Genomic DNA, 21,452 nt, shown 5'->3' with positions numbered 1-21,452 from the left:
TCGTGTCCATTTTGTTCACTACAATACCCCCAACCTTTGGACAGGGCTGTAAAAGTGACAAGTGCAAAGCGATGTTAAAGGAAGGGGAGGGGCACTAAACTGACTGAAGGGGCTAAGGGAAACTTCACAGATAAAACGACCTCTAAACTGGAAAAGAAACAGGGTAGAAACTAAAAAGACGTAGAAGGACTAGATTTCAAACAGAAGAAATCTCGCGAGATGTTGGACAGCCAAGATGGCTCTACCACTTGCCGCCACACTTAATATGGCGACCAGGGAGCGTTGCAGGAGGAAATCACGCGAGAGTTGCATCACCGCTACAGTCTGTGAATTGAGCCGGGGGTGTGGAGCAGCCAAGATGGAGCCGGCGGTCGGCAGTCCCGGCCTGCTGATTATGAACAACAAGCAGCCCCAGCCACCGCCACCTCCGCCGCCCGCAACGGCGCAGCCTCCAACTGGGGCACCGCGGACCGCCGGGAGCCTCGTGCCCGGGGGCAAAGCCCGAGAGTTCAACCGCAACCAGCGCAAAGACTCGGAGGTCAGGAGCTTCGGGGGGCGAGGCTAACACCAGGCAGGCGGCGGCAGGGGGTCCGGGCCCGGGGCCACTTTCGGGTCCAGGCTGGGTTTCCTGGAGGGTTCGGCAGGGAAGTTGTCATTTACAGCGAAAGGTGCAGGAAGCAAGGCTGGCATTCCCCGAGGCCGGAGGCGTGAAGGCGGGGTCCCCGCCCGGAGCTTGGCAGACCGGGAGAACCTCCCCGAGCCGCTGTCGGCTCGTTTGCTCCTCTGCGGCCGGGGCTGTGAGCGCGACCTCCGGGTCCCAGCCCCTGGGGAATCCACCCCCTGCCTCAGTTCGGGGTGAAGAGTCAGTGGTCTGCGTGCGCTCCAGAGGGCGGGGCGTCTGCACCCCCAGACCCCCTAGTCATCTCCGGCTTCTGGTCGTGTGGGTTCCGCGGCGGACGGCGTGTGTGGGCAGGGAAGGGACTGGCGAGGGTTGGGAAGGCACCTGGAAGACTGACGGAGCTAATTAGCACTAGTAGTATGCACTGTGCGCCTCGAGGTTGCGAGAGTAGGAGGGTGAGCAGTCCTGTTCACTCTGACCTTAGCCACTGCAGGTTCAGGCCACGGTTTGACAGTGCCCGGTGGTTGGTGTGCCCAGTGCGCCCGATGCTGAACTGTTAAAGATTAGAAATATATATTTAAACATGCGTTAGGTCTCAGCATCCCTCTTCTCTTGCTAGTGGGCTGTTCCTCCCATTCCGTAGACACAGTAGTCTGGAGCTGACTAGTCACCTCACCCCGAGTTAAAGAATTACTCCCACTGCCTCCGTTGTAGAATTCATGAATGAAGACACGCACGTCGCAGCGCTTTAGGGCTTCTTAATCACCTTGTTCCCAGAGCACTTACTGTGAGGTTTTCTTCACCTGAGAGGACACCGAGGCTGATTAGCAGTCAGGTGCTTATTGGTGAGAGGGAATTCCTCATTGTCCCGACATAATGTACCAGGTCATACCAAAGAGTGATGACGCTATCTTTAGACATGTGAAATCAGTTCCTCTCAAGCTTTTGGTTTCTGTTGGCAAGAGCAAACCTCTGATAAAACATCAAAATTTAGCAAGTTACAATCAGATACACTTTGAGCTTGAAGTGAATGACTTGAAAAAGCAATGAAACTGACGTTTTAGTAGCCCTTGCATGGTGGGCTTATTGCACATCAGTGGCGACTTCTTAATAATTTTTCAAGTATGGAGGATTATGAAAGTGGTAGGCGTGAATCCACTTTCATCATGAGAGGAGTCCTAGTTTTAAAATAGTGGCCATTAAATGCACTTGCTCTTTCTGCCCTTTAATTTCTATATAGACGCAACACGTGGAAGGTCAGGCAGAGAACACATTTAAGCTGAGAGACCTGCGTAAATCTGTTTTCTTACAGATACTGATGTGGCTCTTTTCTGAGTCATAGCTGAAATCAGTAGGCTGGGAGCATGAGGAATGCCTGCAGGCCAGGGAGGCAGATATTTGATGAGAGTCCACCGTGTGCCACACAGTTTTGATTAGTCCTTAAAAACCTTCAAGATAGATTTGTGTCATCCTCATTCCATAAATGAAGAAACTGAAGCTCAGGAACTTATGAGAGTGTGCACTCTGTTGCGTCGAATAAGGCGTAGAGTTCTTCACGTTATTCACTGTTTGTGGGTATATCACTTTGTGGGTGGTCTTTGTCTTCCCAAGTAGATTGTAATTAAGTTCGAGGACTACCTTTCTCTTCACCTCTTTTCCCAGAACAGGGCTTCCAAGATGGTGTGTTCTCAGTACTCACCTATCCCCAGCAGTAAAAAGATTCTCTTTGTCATAGTCTCTCCTGTGTGTGGGAGGGAACCCATTTCTGTTCAGCCGCTGCCTTCTCTGTCAGTTCTCACTGAAATTTGAGAGAAGGGCAGGAAGGCTGAGGGTGTCAATACTCATTTTTTTTCTGAGCTATTGGTAGCCCACTAGCCAGAAAGAAATGAGGCTTCCAAAATCTTAGCACCATGTGGAATGGTCATTTCACTGCACAGAGAACATGGAAGCTTCAGTGTTCATTCATCCAACAAGTACTTATTTGACTATAAGCTATTCATTCATTCAGTCAGTCAGTCATTCATGCCAAGTAGTGTGCTGGGCATTGTGGAATCATTGGTGAGCAAAATGGACAAAACTCCCACTCTCGGGAAACTTGGCAGTCTCATGGAGAGGCAGACACTAAACAGATACACATGCGCATATATGATTATGAATTATGACAAGTGCTGTGAAGGAGCAGTGCAAGGTGCTCTGAGAGGGCTTATTAGGGAGACCTGAACTTCCCAGGAGACAATATACTGTGATACAACATCAGAAAAGTAGAGGCAAGGACGTCCTGTAACACAACAGTGTCTCTGGAAGCATATGTGTTTGTTCCTTTGGAAAACACAGTGATCTTTTGCATAACTCTCCTTTTCTCAGCAGGGCTATTCCGAGTCTCCAGACCTGGAGTTTGAGTATGCTGACACGGACAAGTGGGCTGCAGAGCTCTCAGGTAAAGCACAGGCCTTCGTATTATTTGGGGGTGCTGTTTTTCCTTATTGGTCTTTAATAAAATTAGGAGTGAGTGTCATCTTGGAGTTCATTTTTTCCCCCTAGATAGTCCTAGTAGTGATGTGTATATGTAAAACATGTCAATTATTGGGTTCAAGCCCTTTGTATCTCATAACTTCGGCTTGTCCTTTACTTTTATGAAGCATCTCTGCATGATCACCTTACTTGGCTGTGGCCCAGTCCCAGTGTGGACATTGATGTTCCTTGGCCATATGCAATCCCCCTGACAGTGATCTCTCCTAGAACAGGGGTCCTGAGGAGTGCCAGCAAGTGTGCCTGCATCTGTGCCCATCTGTCGCTGCCACTGCTGCTCACGTGTAATATGAAGTCAGCCTGAGTTGATTCTCATGCCTCCATAGCACAGGCCCTATTCTCAAGCCAGTTGCGAGACACACTTTCACGGTGGCGGTCATCCTGTGGCATGGCATGGTGGGGTTGATGCACGTCGGACTGGAAATGCCTGGCTTTATGCCTAACTGGCATCTGGTTATCGGCTGCAAGGGAAGTCAGCATTCTCTCCTTTGTGCACATCAGAGCATTAAGACCCCATTAGTCATTAGACAGCACAGTCCAGGAGTCACTGTGACTCAGGGACAGAGCTGGGTCTAGAAGCATACCTTCTCTGCTACATGTGACACCTGCTGTAGGACGTGGACATGGAGACGATGACACTTTGTTCTTGACAGAGCTTTACAGCTATACAGAAGGGCCAGAATTCCTGATGAATCGAAAATGCTTTGAGGAGGACTTCCGGATGCACGGTGAGATGATTCCCCCAACTTCTTGGCTCTTTCAACTTGCATCATGAGAGCTCTGCAGGGCTTCTCTTAGTCATCTGAATGACTTAAGTCATCCTGGAGTGGCCTGAGAAACCTGCTGAACCATGATTATTCAAGGCCAGATGGGACATTTAGGGTGGGCTTGCAGGTACTCTGGTGGGGCCTTTTCAGAGTGTGAGTATTGGGGGAAAAAACCTTTATGTGATTAAAATTGCACGCAAAAAAGCAGTGTTTCAGGCTGGAAATTCAGGTTCATAGGGCAGCAGTGTGACCGCATCCCTTATATAGAGAGTAATTTATCTTTCTGAGTGTTCTGGTTCTGTGGCAGTCCTGAATTTGATGGGTTGACATGGTGTCCGTCCCACTGTGAGGATTTTTGTGGGCTCCAGTGTAAGTGGTCTCTTGCCCGGCAGTGACAGATAAGAAGTGGACTGAGCTGGACACCAACCAGCACCACACCCATGCTATGAGGCTCCTGGACGGCTTGGAGGTCACTGCCAGGGAGAAGAGGCTGAAGGTGGCTCGAGCGATCCTCTACGTTGCCCAAGGTCTGAGTGGACACCCAGGGACCCCTGGCACCCACTTCAGTGATGCTGCCCAGTCAGATATGGACAGGGGCTCAGTGAGCTGTGCCCTGTGTTTGCAGGCACCTTCGGGGAGTGTAGCTCGGAGGCAGAGGTGCAGTCCTGGATGCGCTACAACATCTTTCTGCTCCTGGAGGTGGGCACGTTCAACGCTTTGGTGGAGCTTCTGAACATGGAAATAGAGTGAGTTCTTCTGAGGGGCTAAAGTAGGGAAAGGGCAGCGGAGGGACAGAGCTTGCAGAACTGGTTTTGAGAGGGTTATATGCGCCACATGGGGTTCTGTTCTAACCAGCCAGTTTGAATAACGGGAGATGCTTACCCAAACGTTGAAGACCAGTGAGGGGCCTCACAGTCCGCGAACACCAGAGAGCTCGCCAGACACTGCAGCTCCTTCCCAGGCCCACAGTGCCCCTCAGAAAAATAAAAAGCCTTCTCATTTTGAACCTTCAGACTCCATTGTGTTTGCACCACAGGTTTCCCTGCAGCAGGAAGCCAGGCACAAGTCTGACACATGGGCTCAAACAAAGCCTGCTGTAGCCTGTGTCTCCACTAGTCCTTTGCTTGGTGGACAGGTCAGCTGCTGCTCGTCTGAGGAAAACACCATCAATAATAAAAGCACTCATTGCGTGCTTATATGTCCCAGGCATTGTTCTAAGGACACTACCTGTACTAATTCATGTTAATGAGTTAGCTGCTATTACCGTCCCCATTTTGCAGATGAGGAAACTATGGCACCGAGAAGTTGAGTGCCCAGGGGCACATAACTAGTAAGTGTTAGAGCCAAGATTCAAACCTTTGCAGTCTGGTCTTGGGCTTGAGTCCTTATCCACTGGGTCCTGTGGGTTCTTTTGCAATCTAAGCGCATAGCATAGGGTTTTATCCCCCTGTTGGGCGACACTTGTCGGGGGAGCCATTTCTCTTCCTTCCTGGGGGAAGGCACTGACTCTCGCATCTCTCCTCCAGCAACAGTGCTGCCTGCAGCAGTGCGGTGAGGAAGCCGGCCATCTCCCTGGCTGATAGCACGGACCTGAGGTGAGGCGAGCAGCAAGCCTGGACTCCCTGAGCTCTAGCTGGAGAACGAGGGCAGGGCAGGGCATGGGCGGGCACCTTTGGGTTTCCTCGCTGTGTGTGCTCACCCTCTAATTTGCAGGCGTGATGGACTCAGTGTGATCGGTAGGCCCTACTGAGGGCTCTCCCTAGGTGGGGCCCTGGGTTGAGACTCCCAACGGAAATCCAGGGTGAAGATGCTTAACAGAGCCACAGTGAAATGTGGCCTCCTGCCCACACTGCTGCTGGGAAACTCGGTGGAGTGGCATTTTGTATTTGGACAAAGCACATGAGGTGGCTCCTTCTGCTTCTGCCTTTCCGTGCACAGCTTGATGCCTGTCTGTGTGGGGTTAGTCCTGACAACTTCATGACGTTTCCTGGCTGTGCCGGAAGTAATAGCAACTGCTAAAGAACAAGAACACCTTCCCATTTTTGTAAGGATTAGAATCTGACTCTTTGTGAATTTGGAAGTTTTCAGATAGATACTGGTGGTGTTCCCCACTGTAGTTACGGTCCCTGGCCATCGCCCTGCTTGCTCCTGATTTCCCCTCCATCATGGTGAACACCTCCTTGCTCTCACCTTGATCATCCACTGCTTTGTCTGATCCAACACGGGCTTCCATAGCTCACGCCTGCCTCTGTGTTTTTCTCATTCCGGGAAGCTCAGGGTAGTAAATGCTTTTGGCCGTTCTTGTTCATATCCATCCATTCAGCAGCCACTTATTAAGCACCTGCTTTGAGCAAGCACTTTGCTAGAAACGGAAGACGATCTGGTCCCAACCTTAGCACCAGAGACAGAGAAGGAAGCACCCACCGCAAGGTGCTCTGTGGGACTCTTGTAGTTTTTTCTACATTACAGCCCTCCCCCCCAGCCAGCCTTGGTGCGCAGGCCTTTCTCGTGTCGTGTGGGATGTGAGGAAGCCAGGGGGTGCTCCCTTGACCCCCCATCCTGCTTCATTATAGCTGGCTTTTGTCGCCAGGGTCTTGCTAAACATCATGTACCTGATTGTGGAGACCGTTCACCAGGAATGTGAGGGTGATAAGGCCGAATGGAGGACAATGCGACAGACCTTCAGGGCTGAGCTGGGTAGGACTCTGGGGATCCTGGCTCAAGGCCCTGCCTGGGAATTGAGGCTGGAGGGCTTTGGGAGGGTCCTGTTCCTGCCTGTGGCCCTGATACCTTTGTGTACCCCAGGTTCCCCTCTGTACAACAGCGAGCCATTTGCCATCATGCTGTTTGGGATGGTGACCAAATTTTGCAGCGGCCATGCCCCTCACTTCCCCATGAAGAAGGTTCTCTTGCTGCTCTGGAAGACAGTGTTGGTGAGTGCGTCCTTGAAGGGGAATTCCCGTGCTAGGGGACAGGGCAGGAGGGAGAGTTTTCACTGTATATCCTTTTGAGTATTGAATTATATGAATATATTACTGCTTTGGTTAAAAAAAAAGTTCTGAAAGAAGATTCCTGAAAGGTGATGGCAAAAAAAGTGTCACTTTGGCCTCACTGCAGCCAAAGAGGACTTGGCCTTTGAATCAGAATAGACTGTTGGCTCCCTGGTTCCTGGAAGCGGTTTTCTTCAGTCACAGGACACGTCTCTCCAGGCAAGCTGCTCTTGAACCTGGAGTTTGCAAAGTGATTTGAGGCAAAATTAGAGCTGGTGTAATTGGGGCCCCCTCAGTCAGATGTCACTTGAAAGAAGAAAGAGTGAGTCCTGTGCCTACATTTTCCTCAGGGTATGGTGTGAAAGCTGACTCTTTCTCTAGCTAGTGAAGGGGTGGGTCCAGCAGAGTGGGCTGGCTAGCACCCTTGGCTTGGGAGCCGCTGTCAGCAGCCAGGCCCAGGCCAAACCAGGAGCCCTTCCCTCCAGGAGGAGCGACCTGGGGAGACAGTGGAGCTGGGGTCTGGACTCTTGCTCTTGCTGGGACTCACCTTCCCCTCTTTCAGAGTGGGCCAGCTCTGCGGAGCCAGGGCTCAGCGAGGTTAGGCCTCCTTAGAGTGCTCTACACATGTGACGTTGGCCAGATAAGCTTGTTGACCCCCACGAAGCCTCACTGAAGCCAGAGAGGAAAGCCGAATTGCTCAGAAACAGTGAAACTGAGCAGCCTAAAGTTGCTGAACACTGCTGAGGTTTGCTTCTAGGGGGATGTTTAGATGAAGGTGGGTTTTTTGTTTGTTTGTTTGTTTTTTAACTTGAACATCCAACAGTGTATTCCCCATTTGACTTTGAAAGACTGGCATGTACAGCTTTTGAAGCATTTGAGTCTCACCTACTTTTCTAGGAACTTGAAGGGTTAAGCTCTTCAGGTGGCCTTTGTGTCACTCGAGGAGTCTGTTGTACACACAGAGCTAGGCGTGCCTTCTGCACTAGGCTCAGTCAGCCTGCGCATCTCCACTCCTTGCCCCTGTGCTCCTCTCCCATGTTGATGTCGCTCGTTTCTCCTCGGGGTGCATTCAGTCCCTTGTTGGGAGGTTGTGTGGGTCTCTAAAGATATGGGTCACGGTGTCCCAGATGCTTTTGAGCTTGACACAGACAGGGACCCGCTTACGGACATGTCGTCCTGGCTCTGCACCTGTCTGTGACACAGTGCACACTGGGCGGCTTTGAGGAGCTGCAGAGCATGAAGGCCGAGAAGCGTGCCATCCTGGGCCTCCCCCCGCTGCCTGAGGACAGCATCAAAGTCATCCGCAACATGAGGGCCGCCTCTCCCCCAGCGTCTGCCTCTGACCTGATCGAGCAGCAGCAGAAACGGGGCCGTCGGGAGCACAAGGTGAGGGCGACAAGGTCCCTACGACTCCTGAGAGTTCTCAAGGTGCACGGGTGCAGTGGCATAGTCACTGGATGAGCCCCAGGTTGTTGGACGGTTGTTTAAGTCTCCCCTGATCAGCAAGTCAGAATGAATGCCTTTAGGGCAGGGACACTGTGTCCCCAGCCCAGGGCCCAGTTTATAGTGGGCACTCAGAATGTGGCACTTGTGAGGGACTTGGGCAAGGACTGATTTGTCACTTGGGCCCAACCTTGACTTCCTCTCGGGTTTTTCCACTGCTCCTGGCTCTCTTCCTACCACCTTTCTGTGTGATCACTTCTTTAGCTTCCATGCCCCTTTTTATCCAGTTCGTCAGTTGGCACTTGTCTGCTCTCCTGTCCCTCTGCTCTCAGGCTCTGATAAAGCAGGACAATTTGGATGCCTTCAACGAGCGGGATCCCTACAAGGCTGATGACTCTCGAGAGGAGGAAGAGGAGAATGATGACGACAGCAGTCTGGAGGGGGAGACATTCCCCCTTGAGCGGGATGAGGTGATGCCTCCCCCACTGCAGCACCCCCAGACTGACAGGCTTACCTGCCCAAAGGGGCTCCCGTGGGCTCCCAAGGTCAGGTGAGTCTCAGACCTCCGCAACACTCTGTGCTCCTGAAACCAGTGTTGTCACATCCCCACGCCTGGCACCGGGCCTGAGTTGTCACGTGAGGTCCTGTGCAGGGCCATGCTGGCCTTGGCCCTGCGATGAGCCTCTCTTAAAGTGCCCAGTGCTGGCCCTGGGGGTGTCAGGGTGCTGGCCTTGCACAGAGAGGCCCTTATATGGCTCTTGAGTCAGTAACGTGGGTTAGCTCTTGGTTGGACATGATACTAGTGAAAGGGAGCGGGAAAAAATTAAAACAAGGACATTTAAGTGAACCCATCTCCACCCACCCTGGGGTTGTATATGATTTTTTTTGCGGTACGCGGGCCTCTCACTGTTGTGGCCTCTCCCGTTGCGGAGCACAGGCTCCGGACGCGCAGGCTCAGCGGCCATGGCTCACGAGCCCAGCCGCTCCGCGGCATGTGGGATCTTCCCGGACCAGGGCACGAACCCGTGTCCCCTGCATCGGCAGACGGACTCTCAACCACTGCGCCACCAGGGAAGCCCTGTATATGATTTTTGACAGAATATTATAGATTAAGGAAGAATTTCTTTAGAACCATAATTAAGATGTTTGAGATATATGTGCGTGAGTCGGTGGATGTCAAGGTTCCTGGATGTATATAAATGGTATCTGTTTGAAAGGGCACCAACTTAAGAAATAGATGGACATGTGAAAAGATATAGGGGTCATTTTCTTGATCCAGGCTAAAGCCCCAGTTTTCAGTGATCTGTGATGGGAATACAAAACAAGTCATCAGAAAATGCAAGCTAGCCTGATTGTCTGAGACAGGACAGTATGACTCATATGAAAAAATCAGTAGCTTACAGCTCTAATTGTAAAAATTGTGAATATCTGAGAAATTCTGTTGTGACAAACTTGTTATTAATATCTGAATAAAGTATGCTTTTAAGTTTGATGTATCACCTTAATCTTAATGAATAAACTAGTTACACATTTTTAGATTATTGATCCAACAGCATTATGAAGGACCTTAAAATAGTCTGAAGATTTCAGTTCTTTGTTTTTTTATTTTCTTTTTTCCAAAAAGAAAAACAATTGTGGGAGACTTTTTCTTTGGCTTCACAGTTTCTGGACATTCTGTGTTTTGTTAACCATGATGACTTGAGATAACATTTAAGAAAGCTGCAGTCTTTTCCTTTGGCAGAGAGAAAGACATCGAGGTGTTCCTCGAGTCCAGCCGCAGCAAGTTCATCGGTTACACTCTGGGCAGGTGAGTGTGATCCGAGTTCCTTTTAAAGAAAGGTAGTGGGGTCACCCTCCCAGCCTTTGGTGTGTGGGGACCCAGGCCTAACACAGGGCCTCTGTTATTCTCCAGTGACACAAACACAGTGGTGGGGCTGCCCAGGCCAATCCACGAAAGCATCAAGACTCTGAAGCAGGTAGGTGGCTTTGGGTGAGCTTTTGGCCTAGGTTGGTCCCAAGTGAGTAAAGTGAGACCAGCCCTTTGGGAGAAGCCTTTTTAGACTTCTGTCTGCCTGAGGGAACTGGGGGTGGAGGAACAGGTGGACAGTGGTGGCATCCTTTAAAACAGTTTTTCATGCGTTTTACTTATTTTAACTGAGCTTTTGTTTGGGGCACTTACTGGGGGTTCGTGAAAGATTATATTACCTGACAGTTGGGTTTTAAGGGGCTTAGTAAGTAGCCTGCCTTTTCCTTGCCCAAGTTCTAAGGCAGTTGAGTTAGGGGAGTAGGCAGAGGGAGATTGAAATGCCAGCTTTATTGCCCATGGAGTGATTGGAGAATGAGGCATGAGAACACAACAACAATAGGTGTCCGGATACCTCACTTCCAGAGTTAGGCAGACTCGCCTACCCAGACCAGGCAGTGCTAGAACCCTGCTGAGCCTGGTCAAGGAGCAGAAGAGTTTACAGGCTTTTCTTTTTTCTGAAGAGAGAAGAGAAAGAGGGGCTGAGACTGTCCTGTTCCTCCTCCCGTACTGGCCAGCCCGGGAGGGGAGGAGTGAGTGTGGGGGGAGGGGCGGGGAGGGGCCAGGAGTGCTCTGTGCACTCGTGTCCCTCCACCTGGGAGGAAGCAGCACGAGTGGGGAAGAGGTGTGGCCCCTAATAGCATGTCTGGAATGTAAATGTTTATATGTTTTTGAAATTTGTGGTACCAAGTGGGCTTCGTGCAGGGGCTTTCTGAGCATTTGAGCCCTTGATTCTGAGTACCTGGGTGCTTGATTCTGCTTTTGTTTTCCTCCTGTCATTGTCACTATCTGCAAAACCCCTTTTCTTCTTTAATTTGCTTTTTTCCTGATCTGTTGTGTGCTTTTTTACACTGGTTTTAAGAGGTAGGTGCCCACTTAGAAAAATATTTCAGGTTTGGGATTTTAGTTCGGGATCTGTATGGTGACTTAGCGCTCTTTGAGAAGATGGTGTTTGAGGAAAATTGTGTGGGGTCTTTGCCAGGTGTGGGCATTTGGCCAGAGAATGAGGGGTGTTTTCCCCGGCGCCTCGTTCCCTCTCTCTCCAGCACAAGTACACGTCGATTGCAGAGGTCCAGGCGCAGATGGAGGAGGAGTACCTTCGCTCTCCTCTCTCAGGGGTGAGTTGGAGGCCTTCCTCAGTCCGTAGGATCCCAGCTGTTCCCAGCACGGTGCTGGGCCTAGACCGCAAAATGCCCCAGGCCTGCCCTCAAAAAGCTCCCAGTCTGGCTCCCGCTGCAGGGCTGGCGAGTGGCAGGTCCAGGGCTTAAGAGCACAGACTCTGGGCCGGCCACCTTCCTCTGAATCCATTTAGTGGGTAGCGACCTAGGCAAGGTACTGGCTCTCCTTCCGCTTTCGTTTCCTAGCCTGTTAAATGGGAATGACAATAGTACCTTCTCCATAGAGTTGTAGTAAGGATTAAATGTGTTTTTACAAGTAAAGTGTCTGGCATGTTGTATCATTCAAGGTTTGCTATCATTATCATCATTTACATCCATACTTACAGATTCTCCTCCAGCCAGCCAGCAAGCTGGCTCAGGAGAGCATCGTCAGGACCGGGCTTTGTATTTGTACCTATTACCCATTTTGTTGAAAGGGAGAAGAGGAAGTCGAGCAAGTCCCTGCAGAAACCCTCTACCAAGGCTTGCTCCCCAGCCTGCCGCAGTACATGGTGAGTGCACTTCTCCTGAGTGTTCTACCTGCCATGGGGTCCCCTCCCGACAACACTGGCCTTGAGAGCATGCCCGCCAGTGTCCTTTAACCCCTCCTCCTGCTGCCTGAGCACCTCCAGAAGGACCACCTCTCAGGGCCTAGTGCTGCCCCTGGCCCCTCTCATCCACACCGTCTGAACAGTCTGCTCCTCCCCAGATTGCGCTGCTGAAGATCCTGCTGGCCGCAGCTCCCACCTCGAAGGCCAAAACGGACTCAATCAACATCCTAGCAGATGTCCTGCCTGAGGAGATGCCGTGAGTATCAAGTCTTGAGTACTGAGTGTGTATGGCTCCTATGAATGGAGCAGGTCAGGGGCAGAAGGGTAGAGGCGAAAGAGGAAGTGTTTGCCTTTTGGTCCCACTGTTTGCTAGGTTGTTTGCTGTTGTCATTCTTTGTTTTTGTTGTTGCTGCCGCTGCTGTTGTTTTGGCTCAACTTCTCTGCAGATTAAGTTTAGGGTATTCCTGGCTCAGAAGAAAGAAAACGTACTGGGTGAAATACTCAGTTTTACTGCTTGGGGAGGTGGTTAATCTGGTTGGCCTGGATTCTAGTGTAGACTCTGCCGCTGAGTGCATATCTGAGGGAATTGGTGAAAGTCACTTCCTCCCCTGTAAAATGAATCGGACTGTGTTTGACATTTCCCCAAAGGCTCCTTTGAAAGCTATGTGATTGGGACATCCAGGACGTACAGTTTTAGCTTCTGGACAAAAATCAGCCAACAGCTGGACCTGAGCTGGGTGTAGATTCTTTCCTATTTGCCAGTGAACTGGCATGCAGAATATTTTTGAATGTCTCAGGGTGGTAGTAAAATCCTTAGGGGTTCTTCCTCCCTGGGGCGCTGACCTCATCTTTTTGATGTGAGAGTACGAACTAAGATCACTTTGTGCTTTGAGAAGGACCTGGGCACTTGATCCCCTGCCTGCCTACCAGTACCACCCAGCTCTGAGGCCAGTTCCCTGGTGGGTGGACCCCTTGCGTCTGGTGGTGACAGCCAAGTGAGGGAGGAGGCAGCGTTGGCTAACACCAAAGGGAATGTCATGGAGCACCAGGCCATCGTGATGGTCCTTGGGAAAAAGCCTCCACAGTCAAATATCGACCTCCTCTTATAAAGATTTATAGTGAGAGCTCCTAAATTTGCAAGAAACTGATTTAAGTAAATGCTTCCTAAGTTTATCTGACTCCAAAACCCCTTTTCCCCATAATATGAAACATCTCAATATACTGGTATTCCACAGAACACACTCTGAGGAGCACAGGTTCATATGGTGGCAGAAGCTTAGGGGAGATCTTGAGATGAGAAGTTCAGTTTTGGAGGAAAAGCAAAGAAATAGGCTAAGAATGTGTTTGGGGCATCACAAGGAAGAAATCAATTATGCTGAGCTAGATTGCTTGTTAGGTGGGTGGGTGGAGCTGGGCGTAACCTCTGAGATGTCCGTAGGGTGGGGGTGAGGTGGGAGCTTCGCCCAGAGAAGGCTCAGGAATCCCATCTCTCCTGGGACCACCAGAGAGGAGGGTGCTGCACCTGCTGGGGGCCCACCCGGGTGATTGTGCTTCTAGCACCACAGTGTTGCAGAGCATGAAGCTGGGAGTGGATGTGAACCGCCACAAAGAGGTCATTGTTAAGGCCATTTCTGCGGTCCTGCTGCTGCTGCTCAAGCACTTTAAGTTGAACCACGTCTACCAGGTACCTGCAGCCCCTTCCTCTGTCCACTGGGCCAGGGCCTCAGGCAGTGCTGCTCCTCTAGCCCCAAAGAACAGAGGCCTTGGCCTTCAAACCTCCTTGAGCTCTGCATGAATGTTCTAAGACACAGTCCTCCAGCCAAGGCCTTTTATCCCTGGAGGAAGGAGGGTGAGGTCCCACGGGCATGCTTATATTTCTTCCTGTTGCTTGCAGTTTGAGTATATGGCACAGCACCTGGTGTTTGCCAACTGCATCCCTTTGATCCTGAAATTCTTCAATCAAAACATTATGTCTTACATCACTGCCAAGAACAGGTGATAAGGACCAGGGGTCAGGAAGGGGTGGGTATGGCCAGATGGCAGGGCTCCCAGCTGGCCTCTCCCACTGAGTCCGTTCAGTACCCACAAGCCAGTGCTCTGCCAGGCGTCAGGACCCAAAGATGAATGAGACATGGTGCCTCAGTTTGTGAGACATGGCGCCAGTTTGTCAAACCTGAGTCTAGCTAGTCTAGTGTCAGGTGACTCAGTCTGTCTGTGCCTGGATGGCAGGGTTCTCATCCTGGGCTCCAAACTGCCCTCACTGCCCTTCTGTGCCCTTTTTTTTTGAGGGGACTGGCTGGGCGCTTGCTCTCAAAGGAGTTTGGCCCCGTGCGCTATAATGTCTTGTCCCTACGCCATCACCTGGCGCCAGCTGTACTTGACATTGACGGCTCATCAGCATGATAACACCACAAGCTGAGCTGTTAGCCAGACACAGTCTCCAGTGGCGGCTTGGCATAAATTAATTGCCTTGAGAAGTCCGCCCCCCGCTCCAGATTTATTGCTGTGAGGGATAATGTGCTCTCTCCACCCCTTACAAGATTACGAGCTTGTCTCTGGCTACAGAGGGATCTTACAAGTTCACTCGTAGCAGGTATTTCCCCGTCTTAGAGCTGGGGAAAGTGGGGTGGTGCGGACAAGGCCGATTACTGCTTCTGCCCCCACAAGTGAGGGAGGGAGGCCAGGAGCCAGCAGCTGCTCCTCCAGACTCCAGCCCTCGCTCAGGGCGGGTGCCTGGGCTCTCTTGCCCTGTGCAGCATCTCTGTCCTAGACTACCCTCAGTGCGTGGTGCACGAGCTGCCGGAGCTGACTGCCGAGAGTCTGGTGAGTAACTAGCCTCTTCCCCGGCGGTCCCTTTGGTGTGAGGGTTGTGGTGGAGAGCCTGCCTCCCCCTCACAGGGGTAGAGGTTCTTCACAGGTGCGGTCACTGTTAAGTGCCGGGCTTTTGCAGCACTGTAATTGCATAGAAGGGCTGAGGGGCGGACCCTGCAGAGTGGGAAGATTTGGATTTAGGGCTTATTTCAGAAGTGTGGTCTTCAGGTGCTGCCGACCCAGAGCTCACCTGGTTGAGTTGTTTCCCTCTCCCCACACTGGAGCTCTCTGGGGCCACAGCCCCCAATATCATGCTCCATGTTTCCTGCAGGAAAATTCTAGGGAGCACGCCTTACCTCTGCCAGCTTCTGGGATGGAGGTCCCCCTGGGCTGAGGGGAGGAGAGGGTTCCTGGTACACGTGTGGAGAGACTGAGCAGTGCTGACGTCACAGGTGGGAGGGCTTTGGAAACTGCGGAGCACCTGCAGCTGTGCAAGAGATGATTGTTCCTGGGTTTTCCCTGTAGGAAGCAGGTGACAATAACCAGTTTTGCTGGAGGAACCTCTTTTCCTGTATTAATCTGCTTCGGATCTTGAACAAGCTGACAAAATGGAAGCATTCGAGGACGATGGTGAGTCAGCGCAGTCAGCAGGCATGAATCTTGGAGCTCAAAGCAGCGTGCCACCTGCTGTCTGGTCCCTTCACGTTAGAGGGCAGGGGTCCCCACCTAACTTTCCTATAGCCACATCCTTGCGTTTTAAGGGCTGATCTCTGGTGCCTTGATGAGTTGAACTGGAAGCTGGAAGAGGCTCAGTCATGTGCTGAAACAAATCTACATATATAGAAGGCATTTTCTGTATCCTCTTAATCTCCGCTGGTTCTCCACCAAGGTTCTGAGAGTCTCCTTAACCCTGAGTCTGTGGATCCCTTTGGGGCGGGGAGGTCCATGAATCCTTTGAAATTGTGTATATGTGCACATAGGGATATTTCTGGTGAAGGAATTCATAGCTTTCTTCAGATTCCAGAATGACCCATAATTAGGATGACCAACCATCCAGCTTTGCCTGGGACTTTCCTGGTTTTAGCAGTGGAAGTGTCCCAAGTCCCAGGAAACCCTTCAGTCTGGGGGAAACTGCAGCAGTTGGTCACCCTGCCCCTAACCCCAGAAGGGATAGCAGCATGGTGGTGGTGCAGGTGTTTATTTCTGCCCTCAACGTGGGCCTCCCTTTTAACCCTTCCCAGATGCTGGTGGTGTTCAAGTCAGCCCCCATCTTGAAGCGGGCCCTGAAGGTGAAACAGGCCATGATGCAGCTCTATGTGCTGAAGCTGCTCAAGGTGCAGACCAAGTATCTGGGGCGGCAGTGGCGAAAGAGCAACATGAAGACGATGTCTGCCATCTACCAGAAGGTGCGGCATCGGCTGAACGACGACTGGGCTTACGGCAACGGTGAGGCTCCCCACGAGGTGAGGCGAGGCGGGGCGGGGGTGGAGGGGCGCGGGGAGGTGACAGCTTTCCCTCTAAGCTTCCCTGAGTAACCTGGAAGAGCCCAGCTCCTGCTTCTGTAGCGTCAGGATGGGAGCCCTGGGAAGGACTTGGAGAAGCTGCCAGGCTTGGCATCTGTGATCATACCCATTCCTCTCTGTGCCTCCCCTTTCCTTTTCCAGAAATGGTCACAAGACTTTCTCTGTCCTCTCGTCCTCTCTCCGCCCTGCAGCTGCCGTGGTTCTGGTCACTGAAATTCTCACAGCTCCTGATGGATTCCCTGCCAGTTCCTTTCTCTCCATCAGTGCCTCAGACTTTGCTCTAGTGATCTTTTTAAAATACAGATCCAGTGGTGGTACCTCCCTGAGTAAAATCCTTCATTGGCTTCCGATTTCCCTAAGAATTAGTGCCAAACTCTTAACGTATTTAAGGCCCACACTTCGTCCCTCTGTGTCCTCATCTAATCTGTTCCAGCTTCCGCTCAGCCCAGCTTCCATCACACCTATAGGGCTCTGGGCACAGTCAGTGCACATTGGCCATGCTTTCCCCCAGTTTGTGCTCTCTGCCGGCAGCGCACCTCCCCGTACCCCCTAATCGTTCTGTATCTGCATGTGTTCCTCCCCTCCGCACCTTGGCCTCCCTGGCAGAGTGGGTCTTCCCGGTGTCCCCTGAGCCTGCTACCCGCACCCTTACAATTCCCGGCCACAGCACCAGGACCATACGGCTGCATCTGCACTCCCAACGCCCTGAATTCGTGCAGAGCCAAGGTGGCCCACAGCACCTGGTCAGGGAATTGAGAGAACAAGCAGAGGAGGGGATCTGCAGGTTCCTGCCTCTGATCCCAGAGAGCCAGGGAGAGCGTGACTTTGAGAGAAGCACGTTGTACCCCTGGCTTTCCCTCACTGGATCCACATAAACTGCAGTGTAGCCTCTCTCCGTAGCTCTGGCTTTTCGCCTTTGACCTGACTTACCTGTGTGTCTAGGAAAGAAGTCCTGTCAGTTTTCCCGAGGATGGGGCTCGGAGGTTTCCCGCTCCTGGTTGACAGTCAACATTCCAAGCCCAGGCTGGCGTGGCCCTGAGCTACAGTGAACCCCAGGGGAGCTGCCACAAGGGCTTGGCTCCTAACCATGGCTTCCTGCTTTGTCCTAGATCTTGATGCCCGGCCTTGGGACTTCCAGGCAGAGGAGTGTGCCCTTCGTGCCAACATCGAGCGCTTCAACGCCAGGCGGTACGACCGGGTCCACAGCAACCCCGACTTCCTGCCTGTGGACAACTGCCTGCAAAGTGTCCTGGGCCAGCGGGTGGACCTCCCTGAGGACTTCCAGATGAACTACGACCTCTGGTTAGAAAGGGAGGTCTTCTCCAAGCCCATTTCCTGGGAGGAGCTGCTGCAGTGAGGCTCCTGGGCAAGAGACTGAAAATGAAAGAAGGGGTTGATCTCCAGGTACCCCGGGGGCTGTCCTGGTTCCTTGCTGCAGTGCTCCCATCCCCCTCCAGGTGGCAGCACAGCCCCACTGTGCCCTTCCCAGCCAGTGCTGGGTTGGCTGGGGAGTCTGCATCTGACCTCTCATTGATTCCCAGCGTACTGCTCGTGAGTGGTCATCTCTCTGCTTGGGATCCTCTCTTCCTTCACTCCTCCGCGCCCTCCTCTCTTGGACATAGTTGGTTGCAGCTCATTTGTCATTCCGCCCAAGGCTGGGAAAACCTGGGATGGGCTGGGAACCCGCTGCATCTGAATTTCAGGGGTCACGCTGACTCTTGCTGAGACACACAGATCCTTGGCATGTCAGCTTGCCAAAGAGGAGGGCTTACGATTAGAGCCAGGCCAGAAAGTCAGAATCTTGGTTTTGCTTTGGGGGCTTTCTGATGTCATTCCAGCCTCTTGCTAAGTTTCATCTAGAAGCAATTGCAGAGGCTCCTGCAGCTGCCTCAGCAGTTTGGTTTTGGACGGGGTTGGGACAGGAAGAGAAGCTTCCCTTAACCAGAGGTGCCATTTTTTTTTTCTTGGTGTGCAAGGGTCTGTAAATATATATGAATCTGTGTGTGTTCTCTTGTGTCATATTGGGGTTTTTCATGTGTTTGTGTATTCTGTTTACATTAAAAGGAAGCAAAAACAATGCCCATTGCCTTGTCTGCAGGAAATATGGCCCCTGAATATCTCCTCCAGGTCTAGAAAGAGAGTTTTCTTGCCAGCATTGATAGGTCACCCCCTTGTCCCTGCCAAGCTGCCCACCTTTCTCATCTGAGGGGGAAGGGGGGGAGTTGGCACTTATCCCAAGTGTTCTTTCCCCACATCAGTCTGGTTTTGCTCCAGGGCGCCCAGCCCCAGGGCTCTGGGTTGCTGGAGCTGTAAGTTGTCTGCACCCCTGGGTTAGAGGTATTACAGTAGGCGCCCCAGGTTTCTCTGCATCACACCCCTGAGCTGGACTCAGCCGAACCAATTTCAGTATTAGGGAGGGAGGGGCCCGGTCAGAGAGGGGGTCGACTGCTGGACCCTCACTGGGGTAGATGGGAACTGAGAGGAAGCTTAAGTGCCCAGAGCCTGGGGAAGCAGACCGTCAGGAGTCCCGGGAAAGGGAGTGTCGGGAGGCCCAGGGGCCCGCGTGGCTGAGGGAGAAGCAAACACCTTTGTGGTCGGTGTCAGTCTGAGGCTTCTGGAGCCTGCATCTGGCCTTCAGATCCCTGGACGTGTCTGCCTCCGCCTTGCTCGATCTTGACGCTCTGCTTCTGAGGATCTTACCATTCTGATGCTGAGAAAAGGAGTGTTCCCTTTTAGGAATTGCTTCAAGTTCCCTTATCTTACCTGTAGGCCACCTGTAGGGGGTTTTAAGTCTCCAAGGGGTCTTGACTAATAAAAGAAACGTATTCTGGGGGAAATCTCCCCTTTGTTGGCTCCTCCGTTCAGTACGTGTCCACTGAGCCTCAGTCCAGGCCCTGAGCTGGGCTTCTAGGACAGGCCTTTATGCGCCAGTGTGATTATGAGCAGCCGGGTAGGAGCCAGCAGTGCGTCCGTATGTAAGTCACACGGCCTAGGAGATGGGAAGTCCCTGTGATTGGCCTTTGCCACAAAGTAACTTGCACAGGACAAGGGACTTTGACACAATTTGTGTGTGCACAGTGGATCCTCTGCTGTTTCTTACTAGGGTCAATAGGAAGTACGCATCTTGAGGTGGCAATTTGAGTAAGTTGGATTTTCACATTCTCGCTTGACCACGCAGCCTGGTTTACTGAAGCCGTCTGGCTGAGGCTTTGACCTCCTTCCCATTTTTTGATTTCCCCAAATCTCTCCTCTGAAGCTTCTCTGAAGCTTCACCTTAACTAGAGGTGCCATTTTCTCTCTCGGTTTGCAAATGTCTGTAAATATCTCTATATAACTCTGTGCAGAAAGAACACAGAATATCAAAGCTGCAAGGGCTGTAAAGGTTGGGCAGGTGGATCCCGCATCTGTGGGCCCAGGGGCTGGCCCAGGAGGGGAGCTGCCTTACCATCGCCACAGAGTGTGCTCTGGGCAGATTGGCTGTTTGAAGCCTGGTCTTTGTACAGAAGTACCTCTGGAGCATCAGCCCTGCCGTCATACCTTGGAGGCCTGTTCTGGCGGTCCCCGTTCTGGGTGCCCTAAGTGTCCAGGTGAATAGGACACCACACTCTTACTTTCCTTGACAAGCTCACAGTTGATGGAGAGCTGGCCATAAAAGCAAGTAAGAGCAGTAGTGTGCTAGGTACTGAGACAGACATCTTCAGGGCTCCACAGGACCCTTTGCTCCCAGCTGGTGCCCACCTACTGGAGAAGGGACAAGGCGAGGGGAGGCTGCAGTTGTTGAGGGCAAGGCAAGGGGGCTCCAGCATCAGGAACAAGGGCTCCAAGAGCGGACGCTTTGTGCTCATGCTGGGATGAGCCCGTGGCCAAGGCTGGAGCAGGGGTGAGGTATGTTCTCCCTCTGCCGGATACAGGAAATGCCCAGTTCCTGGGGATACTGGACTCTGTTCCTGTCTGTGACTGCAGAGGGTCTGCACTTAGGGGTTGTAATTCAGGTTGATGTGTAAAGGACTGGGGGAGGCCGGGCATGAAAACTGAATGCCTCTAATGAGAAGCATTTCCTGATGCTGGACTGAGGCTAGAAGCTGGGACTGAAGGGCGATCTGGCTAGGGCCCTCCTCTCCGGGCCTGGTGTCCGGGCCCCTGCCAGGACCAAGATTTAGGGCTTCTCTGGGTGGGCCTCACAGGAGCAGAGAGGAACCTTAGCAAAGGGAGACCGAGCCTAGCACCTCTCTTAGGTTGAGATTCCAAGTGGGGCCACTTCCCTTTTCTTTTTCAGAGGGGCCGACCAGAGCCCCAGCCCGGCCTTGGGAAAACATCGGGCCTAGGCTGAGGGCTGAGGTTGCCTCTGGAGTGAAGCCATGGGGGCAGGGGCGTCTGGAGACCTGGGGGCTGTCTTAGGGGTGAGACGCCTAGGGTGTGGAGGAGGAGGGGAAGATGGAAGGACGGCTAATGGGAAGCAGGTGGAAGGGCTGCCTGAGTCCCAGCCAGGGGACAGGCTGGCTGGGATGGCCCAGTCAGTGGGAGAACCCGTCAACTCACAGATAATCCTAGGGAACAGGCTCCGGGATGCCCATTCATATTCATTATGTGTGAAGTGGGCGGTTGTAAAGTTAGCTTTCTCTTCATTTAGCTGTCACTAGACAGAAAAATATGAGCTGTGGGCAGATGCCCCTGGATGGGAGCCAGTAGCTGGTCTCTGGCCTCCCTGTGCCCTCCCCCACCAGGGCCTCCCTCCCGCACAGGGCCCGCTCTGGCCTCTGCCTGCCTCTCCTGCCGTTGCTGCATTGATCTCTGACTCAACTTTAGTTTCTTCTCTTGCCTGTCTCTTCCCCACTTCTGCTTCCTTTGCTTTCACAGATTCTTTCCTCTTCCCTCTTTATAAGCCGTGAGAGAGGGAATCATGGTTTTTCTTGACCATCACTCTGTCTCTGGCACCCAGCACAATACCTAGCACGAGTGGGCACTCAGTATTTGTAGAACAAACTAATCTTTCTCTCTGCATCTCTCTTAACTTTTGTGAGACAAAAAGTCCAAAATTT

General features: G+C 52.2%; 1 protein-coding gene across 9 annotated transcripts; it reads left to right on the top strand.

Annotated features, from left to right (window-relative positions):
* Positions 1–323: 323 nt before the first annotated feature.
* On the top strand, positions 324–18,490 carry STRIP1 (striatin interacting protein 1). 9 transcript variants are annotated; one of them, XM_073809857.1, is made up of 22 exons: positions 324–538; positions 2,984–3,056; positions 3,763–3,876; positions 4,308–4,442; positions 4,541–4,661; positions 5,442–5,510; positions 6,506–6,612; positions 6,721–6,848; positions 8,109–8,291; positions 8,681–8,898; positions 10,090–10,155; positions 10,261–10,324; positions 10,836–10,904; positions 11,418–11,489; positions 11,966–12,040; positions 12,238–12,335; positions 13,637–13,763; positions 13,974–14,074; positions 14,836–14,902; positions 15,416–15,520; positions 16,132–16,353; positions 17,523–18,490. In XM_073809857.1, exons 1-22 carry the CDS (start codon positions 359–361, stop codon positions 17,700–17,702), a joined length of 2,574 nt encoding a protein of 857 aa, XP_073665958.1. In that variant the 5' UTR covers positions 324–358; the 3' UTR covers positions 17,703–18,490. The 9 variants fall into 9 exon arrangements, with proteins under 9 accessions (XP_073665958.1, XP_073665946.1, XP_073665947.1 ...); XM_073809845.1 differs by having other exon boundaries at positions 325–538; positions 2,987–3,056; positions 16,132–16,336; XM_073809846.1 differs by having other exon boundaries at positions 325–538; positions 3,802–3,876; positions 16,132–16,336.
* Positions 18,491–21,452: the final 2,962 nt, after the last annotated feature.

Source organism: Tursiops truncatus, chromosome 1 (assembly GCF_011762595.2).
Source record: "Tursiops truncatus isolate mTurTru1 chromosome 1, mTurTru1.mat.Y, whole genome shotgun sequence".
NCBI classification, from domain to species: Eukaryota; Metazoa; Chordata; class Mammalia; order Artiodactyla; family Delphinidae; genus Tursiops; species Tursiops truncatus.
The sequence above is the reverse complement of the archived record's forward strand: the minus strand, read 5'-3'. Positions and strand labels throughout refer to the sequence as shown.